The 7,882-nt window shown below is 39.2% G+C and overlaps 1 protein-coding gene and 1 long non-coding RNA gene across 2 annotated transcripts in view; one reads left to right on the forward strand and one right to left on the reverse strand.

The window, feature by feature from the left end:
- Positions 1 to 2,829: 2,829 nt before the first annotated feature.
- The window catches only part of rab3db (RAB3D, member RAS oncogene family, b), a gene marked incomplete at its 5' end in the record, with an annotated part of 11,461 nt that continues 6,408 nt past the window's right edge, over positions 2,830 to 7,882 (forward strand). Inside the window, 1 exon segment of the mRNA XM_014008843.1 lies at positions 2,830 to 3,066. Coding sequence (XP_013864297.1) covers positions 2,830 to 3,066 — 237 coding nt within the window.
- On the reverse strand, positions 4,989 to 6,231 carry LOC106517822 (uncharacterized). The gene is made up of 3 exons (XR_001310252.1): positions 6,214 to 6,231; positions 6,009 to 6,072; positions 4,989 to 5,529 (listed from the first exon to the last, which is right to left on the reverse strand). It is a non-coding gene; the product is annotated as an uncharacterized LOC106517822 (long non-coding RNA).

The following is a 7,882-nucleotide window of genomic DNA, read 5'->3' on the forward strand; positions in this document are numbered from 1 at the left end:
ATTTTATAAAATATAATACTGTACTTTTTAATTTAGTATAAAAAATTAGCCCTTCACGTCATAGAGAGACCCTTGATTCAAGAGAAATGTCAGGTTTTTAGGAAAATGGCTGCTTATCAATTAATGGTTAGTCGATCGATAAGATCAATCAACTTTAGATTAATCCATTAATCGATAACTTGCATCCCTACTCATGATTCTTTATGATTGTGTATAGAGGTAAACTAAACCAGTTTTTTAGTGTTGAASTAAGAAACAAGGAGTAGTCTTGTTGTGCCATGTATGGTAATTATTATGAAAATAATATGGTCAGTGTGGTAACTGTTATGGTCATGCACCTTTAAGTTCTCATTAATGATCTTCCTCCTCCCACGTTTTATCTCTGATGGCCTTTAGGGCAGAAAGATGACAGATTTTCCTGTCCTGCTCTGAAGACTTCCATTTGGGTGTTTGAAAGGCGAACAAACTGAATGCCCTGACCGCTAATGATCTTCTGTGCAGCTGAGCCTCACTCTGGTCTCCACGGAGACAGGTCTCACAAGACGGAGGCAGAGCTGCAGCGATTGATCGGCCTCCCGCTTGAGAGGACATAYGGCCAGCTGTCTGTTCCTCGTTTAACGCCCTGAGCTGTGCAGCTGCTTGTTAGTTTCCACTGTTTGGACGACAGACAATAAAAAAAAAAAAAGGTTAACTGGCTGGGAATGTCATACCTGCCTCCAGGACAGATTACAGAGATTTATGGTCCTGATAAGGCAGAGGGACAGATGGCACAGCTTCCTTTTTTAATTTAAAGTCACAATGTTTAAACTTAAAAACACTAAATTAAATGTCTTAACCGTAAAACAGTTTTACGTAAGAAAATTTTTGACACAAATTCTGCTGATCCATACTGATTAAAAGTTTTATAAGCTGGTGCCAAGTTTTAGRTTAACCAGCTAAAACTAAAAAGCCCTGCTGTTTGATTTGTTATTCCTGGCGATTGTACAAGAACAGCAGTGCAAACACCTTATTATATTCAGCAATCCACTTTTACCCACTTCTTCCTTTTAGGGTCATGGGGGGGGTCAGTGGTGCCCAGCAGTCGCTGTGCGAGGAGCGGGGTACACCGTGAACCGTGAGGTCCGTCACAGGGCTACCTCATTCTAATGAAACCATCTCCATGTGTTCTAAAACAAAGTTATGAGCTTTAATCATTGATTTATTTAAACATTTCAACTCAACACACCTGTAATAATGCCAATAAACATAACATCAGGAAAATAATTTTCATGTTTTTTTTCCCTGCATATGTAGTGATAAGATTCAGCCAGCCTGGTCATCACTTTAAAATGATCTACTGTCCATCACTGTAACAGATCTGTAGCCCGAGGGAAATTATTCTCTTCAGAAAGGATTTAGTTTGATCCTTTTCAAAATTGGGATTTTATTGTTACAAATACGCTGAAGTTAATAGGTATGAACTGAATTAWAATTTGAAGTTAAATTAAACTGCTGAGTTGAATAAATTGCACTGAAATATAACTGGGTTTGAACCAGACACTTTTACTTTTTCTGTACACAGTCCTAAGATAATTTTTGTTGCAAACTGCCTTATTTTAAATAAACTAAGCTGAGTTTAAACATTTACATGTTTTTTGCAGAAATTCCCAAATTTTTTTTTAGCTTTTTGACCCACAAAACAATAGCAGAGGAGATTATTAACTCCATTTAAATTTTCACAGGTTGAACTGTAACATTGCTGCTTGTGCTGCTCAGGATGGGAGACGGTGAAGTGAAGATTCAACACAATCTGCTGGTTTCTTTAGATTTATTGTTGTGGGATAATGGCAGCGMAAACATGTCTCCAATCCTTACATTTCATATTTGGTGACTCACAGTGTAGTTTCAACCCCAACATGAAGAACCACAGATCTATTGTATGTTGATGAGTGCAAGTACACAATTTTTGTGTGAAACTTTGGATTTCTTGCTTGTATATTCTAAGTATTGTAGCCTGATTCATTTGTTGTTGTTTTACTAAAGTTTGGTCTCTGTGCTCTGCATTGAGCAGTCTGTAAATTATTCTCATCTGCATTTGTCCCTTTGTCAATTTGTCCAGATAACATGCAGACTGTGGTTACGGCATTACTTTTAAGATATGAGRGGATCCTGAAGGTGATTGCCCTTCTGTTGTAGTATAAAGACTGTGAGTCAGTTTAGTGGAGTACCGAGGGACTCTTGAGAGCTACCCTAATATCTTAGCATCAGTTCGCTAGACGACTTTGTTAAAGAAAAAGAAAATTGTCTTTTAATTCCTAAAGGAGAGTGGGAAAGAATTTTTAAAAAATTGGAAATGGGAAGGCGACGTTTTCCACATTTAGGTCCCCTTCACACTGTTTCATGACTCCACCATGCTCTTSAAAACTATTTCAACTTTTAGAACGTGACGGGATCACCACTAATTCACAATGTCTTCAGTGTGAAACCAGTCACGGTGCTGCTATAATCATAGTGCACACCAAGTTGGTGTTTCCGTTCTATTTAGAAATTTTAATTCTCAACAGCTTGTGAAGGACTCTAAGAAGACCACACACCACAAGGTCATCATCCAGTGTGAAGGGGGCCTTAGCTCTCTGCTAGGTTACAGGATGACTGGTACCGAGCCAGATGGTCTCTGTGAATAACTGTGACCTGAGATAATAATTTGTCACGTTAATATCAGATCAAACAATAGCTCAGCTGTTCTTAATGGGTTTCTGCTGTCACAGTGTGGTAGAAGATGTTTTTGGTAAAGTGTTTCTACATGTTATCGTAATTTTTATGGATAATTTTTTGGTTCCTGCTCTCCAGATGGCCTCAAACGAGTCACGGCTCCAGCAGCAGCCCTCGCAGAAGGATGCGGCCGACCAGAACTTCGACTACATGTTCAAGCTGCTGATCATCGGCAACAGCAGTGTGGGCAAAACCTCGTTTCTGTTCCGCTACGCTGACGACTCCTTCAACTCTGCCTTCGTCAGCACCGTGGGCATCGACTTTAAGGTCAAAACTGTCTTCCGCAACGACAAGAGGATCAAGTTGCAGATTTGGGTGAGTTGATTAAGTTGGTTCCCGGTTTTGATGCCGGATCTCTGCAGTGGTGTTAGTAATTAAGCAKAAAATTAAAATGGTGGGTTTCCTCACCAAATCAAAACCTTTATTACATTTACTTGTATTTCTCCTTCAGTACAAAAACACTTTGTATAAGACTCTTAGTGAATGTTCGTCTCTGTGGGTTTGGACATTGAGCAAGTTATTTTTGGAAGTTGTGCAAGTGCAAAAAGCACGACTTCCTCGTGTTTTCAGACACGTTCTTACATCCTTCTCTCACCTGGCCTTTACAAAAACTTCACACACTCCTTAAAKGAGATGGATGGTGCTGATTAGGGCTAGACTTCACTTTTCTGGTTTGTTTAGTTTTAGTTGATTTCAAAAAGCCTAATTTAAGGTCTGCTTCAAGAAATTTTCTTAAGTACTGAGTGCTTTTTTATGTTTTAGATTGATGTCACTGAAAACAGATGAGTTTTCTAACAGCTCTCTCTTTCACATTCTTATCTACTGAATATAGAGAAGCTTAACATACTTTTCTAAACTCTTTATTTGTAGTCTTTGCATATCAACTTTGCCAAGACTTGCATCCAKTAGGTTTTGATTCAAATAAATTGTCCCTCAATACAAGATCAGACTAACCACAGACAATTCTATAAATTTTGCATGTTTTTATAGCAGCTGTAAAGTTTCTTGTTTATTAACAAATAATGGTTAAATATATTTAAATTAAAAGATTGTGTGTTCAGGTTTTTTTGCCTCCTGTTCAGACTGCTTGAAATGTGTCTTTTAGTATCTGAGCTTTTGTTCCAGTTGTAAAAAATGAACACAAACTGAACTGTGATATTTAAATACAGTGGGTTGTAAAAGTATTCACCTCTCTCTCATTCATAAGTAATGAATCCACACAAAAGAAACCAGAATAATGGATAGAAACGGTTTTAAGAACTTATTTTCAATAACTCCAGAAAATCTAAAACTAATCAGAGGTGTGTGTGTGTGCGTGTGTGCGTGTGTGTGTGTGTGTGTGTGTGTGTGTGTGTGTGTGTACATACACCTCCTGTTTCCTTGTTCTGAGGCCTGAACCATTCCTTTCAGGAGCAACATAATTTTTTAAAGGAGACCAATAATGGGTCCTAGAAATTTTTATGGTATGTCTGTAGGCTATCCAGACCATGTTCATTCAATTTAATGCACAAAATAATTCTCAGATAATAAAATTTCTCATTTTCTAATTCTGCCTGCTCTGACTTCAGGACAGAAGAGCTGTTTTTGTTAATGAGCTCTGTTGGTAACGCCCTCCAAAAATCTGTTGACATTAACGCCGCCCTCCAAAGCCAGCGTTTACGTTAGCATGGCTAATAATAGCAGAAGCTCCGTTGTACAACCATATGAGACCCAGAGGCAGAGTCGGTCGCAGCTTTTTTTTCCCTCTCCCTCCTCTGCTCTTCGCTTACTCTGCATGCTGTTAGCAGAGCAGGGAGCAGCAGCGGTCAAAATACCTCAGAAACTGGAACAAATAGGCTTTAACAAGGCTTTAATAAGCTAAACAAAAGAGGTACATGAGAAAACGTGTTCATAACGAACGAAAAATAAATAAATAATTAAATTGTGTCCGTGCTGGTCTCCAACCCTGGTCTCCCGCTCTCTGGTCCAACACTCTATCCATTGCCCTATCGGAGGCTTACTTGAAATGAGTTGAGCATTGCACAACAACACCGTGATGGCTCTTTATACTGAGGAGGTGGAGCCTCACCCGGGGGTTGCTAGGTGAGGGGCTGAACGCAGGTTCTGGTGGGTTGTCGTACAGCTTGTGACATCACAAAATGACGGAAGTATAAAACTTGTCGTTAATACACATTAAAAATACATTTACTTACAGTAAATATGCCCCTGGGTGCATTTTTTTGGTCCTAGGACTGTTTTTTTAAAGAAGTACATACCCAAAGATGAGTAAAAAAGAATTTAAAAAGTGAATTTTGCATAATAGGTCCTCTTTAAATAAGATCCACCTGTGAGCATTCTAAGTGTCAAATATTCTGCACCTGTTCTGCCAGACCCTTGAACCAACATCAGTACAACACCTCTAAATAGTATGATTTAAAAAAAAAAAGAAATATTTTTCAGAGCGGAAGTAAAAAAAAAAAAATAAAAAATGTGGTTACATAAGTGTGCACACCCTTGAACTAATGATTCTCTTTAGACTTTATTACAACACAGTCTCTTTGGGTGAGAATCAACCAACATCACACATCTTGATTTGACAATATTTGCCCACTTTTCTTTGCAAAAATGCTCCAAATCTGTCAGATTTTGAGGATATCTCTTGTTCCTAGCCCTCCTCGGATCATCACACAGATTTTCTATGGGAYTCAGGTCTGGACTCTGGCTGGGTCATTCCAAAGCTTCAGTCTTGTGAAGTCCACCTTTTGTTGGTTTGGATGTATGCTTTAGGTCGTTGTTGTTCTGAAAGACRAAGTTTCTCTTCATCGTCAGCTTTCTAGCAGAAGCCTGARGGTTTTGTACCAAWTCTGACTGATATTTGAAACTGTTCACAATTCCTTTRTAGTAAATGAATCATCTTTGGGGTTTTTTTTCTTCCTTCAAAAAGTAGATATGTTTCTTTAAAGGTCAGAGCTATGCTGTGCTTAAAAAATATGCAACACACTCAAAATAAAATTGGCATACATTCAGAACACATTTTAATCTCCATTTCCATTTTGTCTTTTTTCTTTTCTCACATTTACAGAAATGTGTGTCCATTTTTCTCCAACACCTAGAAACTCCACACATTAAATGACAAATCCAGTTGTGTACGGCAGTTCAAACAGATGATTCATTTGAGCAAACAATCTGTGAGCACACTGTATGATCCCCAAACAGTGGCTGAAAATAATAATGAGCAGCAGAGGAGACCACACCAAAACACACACTCCGTCACCTACCTGACCAAACATGTGGCGCCCATAAGTGACGTGCGGTGTCCATGGGTGTGATGTTCTCCAACAGCTGAGAGGGGGAAACATGCAAAAAGTTTAAATACAAGATGTTCGTGTTATTAAGGGGGGATTTTTGAGAAAGTGGGCAAATTGTGTCTGACTTCCCACTGATGTTGCTGTTGCATGACAAAGAAAGTTGGTATTTCCTAACCTCAGGAAGCAGAGGAAGTTCCCTATCAGCGTCAGACAAAGACACAATGAAGATATACTGCAGCACTATGTAGCAGTGTATTTAAAGGGTGTGGGAGCAGCAGTTGTGGCTCAGTGTGAGTCTTTTCTGTGTCGTTAATAATCAACTCGGTGAAATTTACTATTAAGTTCATGTTAGCTGCCGTCTGCAGCAGATTGGACCAGATCCTCAGACAAAAGGGAACAATGTAGATGAGCTGCCAGCTGCTAGCCTGGCGATGTCCATCATGGAAACCGGGCTGAGAACACGCCACATGGCCCTTTGCATGATGAACTCAGACCTCGAGCACACACTCTGCACACACACGGTTTACACTTTGTCCCTGAAAATACAGTATGTTTCTGATCTTTGAGTAAACACACACACCTTTTGTACACACGTTGTGTGCGGTATCCCAGGGGATGTTTTCCACCGCTTTGTGTTGACAGCTAATATAAACAAAGGGCGAATGCATGATTAAAGAACAGGGACCCTGTGACGTCTCAGTGTGCGACAGTGCAGAAGTCTGATTTAAACGCTCTCCTATCAGTCATCACACACACACATGCATGAGGAGGAAGGTTTTGTCAACTGTTTAGGTTTGTTTCTAGCAACCTAGCTGGGTATGGTCTGTTTGGTTAGTTGTCCTAATGTGCTGTCAAATATTTGATCATTTCTGCACGGAAACAGACAGAACTTGAATGACTCATGTTTTAATAAAAGAAAACTTGAGCCTGCTAGCTTTCAGATCGTGGAAGGATAAAAGAATGATGCAAAGTTGTGCGGTAGATTGTGTTGCTCCCTCTCCAGTTTATAGTGAAAAGATCGTTCAGTCTTACCTTCTACAGCAGTCCTGACTGTAATGGAACATTCATAACCTTTATTGGCCTCTGGTTACCCTGACAACCCACTTCTCCTCCGCCTCCTCCAACTGAGGAAAACATCAGACCAACACTAAAACACACAGACCCCTGATTCAAACAAAGCACAGGTTACTGATAAACAGGTGCTTCCCATGGCTGAGAGGCACCAGCGCTGCATTGATACAAAMCAGAAGGCCTGCTTTAAGAGAAAACAATCACTTCAAATGCTCTGGTTGGTGCACTATGGAAATCTGGTCGGGTTTTTTTTATTCTGTTTATATCACACTGTATACATAACTTTTCTGCTCGCTTTTAAAATTCACAACAAAGAAACCAAACGTTCATAAATCTGATGTGGGTTCTAGAAACWTGACAGTCAAATATGTCATGATTTTTATTTGCTCCTTTTTTTATTTGCCCAAGCAGATTTTGGAAAAACCCAGACAAAAAGATCCAACGTAGTGTGCTGTGACTTTCAGTAGCAATACATCATACAGCATAGATACAGAAAAAAGCTGAACAAGCTCCACAAGCAGGAGGATTGAATGAAGAGTGAGAAAACCCAGCCTGTTTAGCAGCTCTAGAGTTCCAACAGACTTCACAGCAGAAACCTCATTCAAGGTTTGATCAGGTCACAGAACGCTGAACTTTATTTAAAGTGTAACTTACCCCAAAATTAACATTTTTTAGCTGATAAACTGTCTAGAATGTGACTATAATGTTATATAGTACTGTTTCTGTGCTAATTTTGATGTTTTTGTGCGTATTTGTTCAAATCTGTTATATTT

Source organism: Austrofundulus limnaeus, unplaced genomic scaffold (genome assembly GCF_001266775.1).
Source record: "Austrofundulus limnaeus strain Quisiro unplaced genomic scaffold, Austrofundulus_limnaeus-1.0 Scaffold53, whole genome shotgun sequence".
Taxonomy (NCBI): domain Eukaryota; kingdom Metazoa; phylum Chordata; class Actinopteri; order Cyprinodontiformes; family Rivulidae; genus Austrofundulus; species Austrofundulus limnaeus.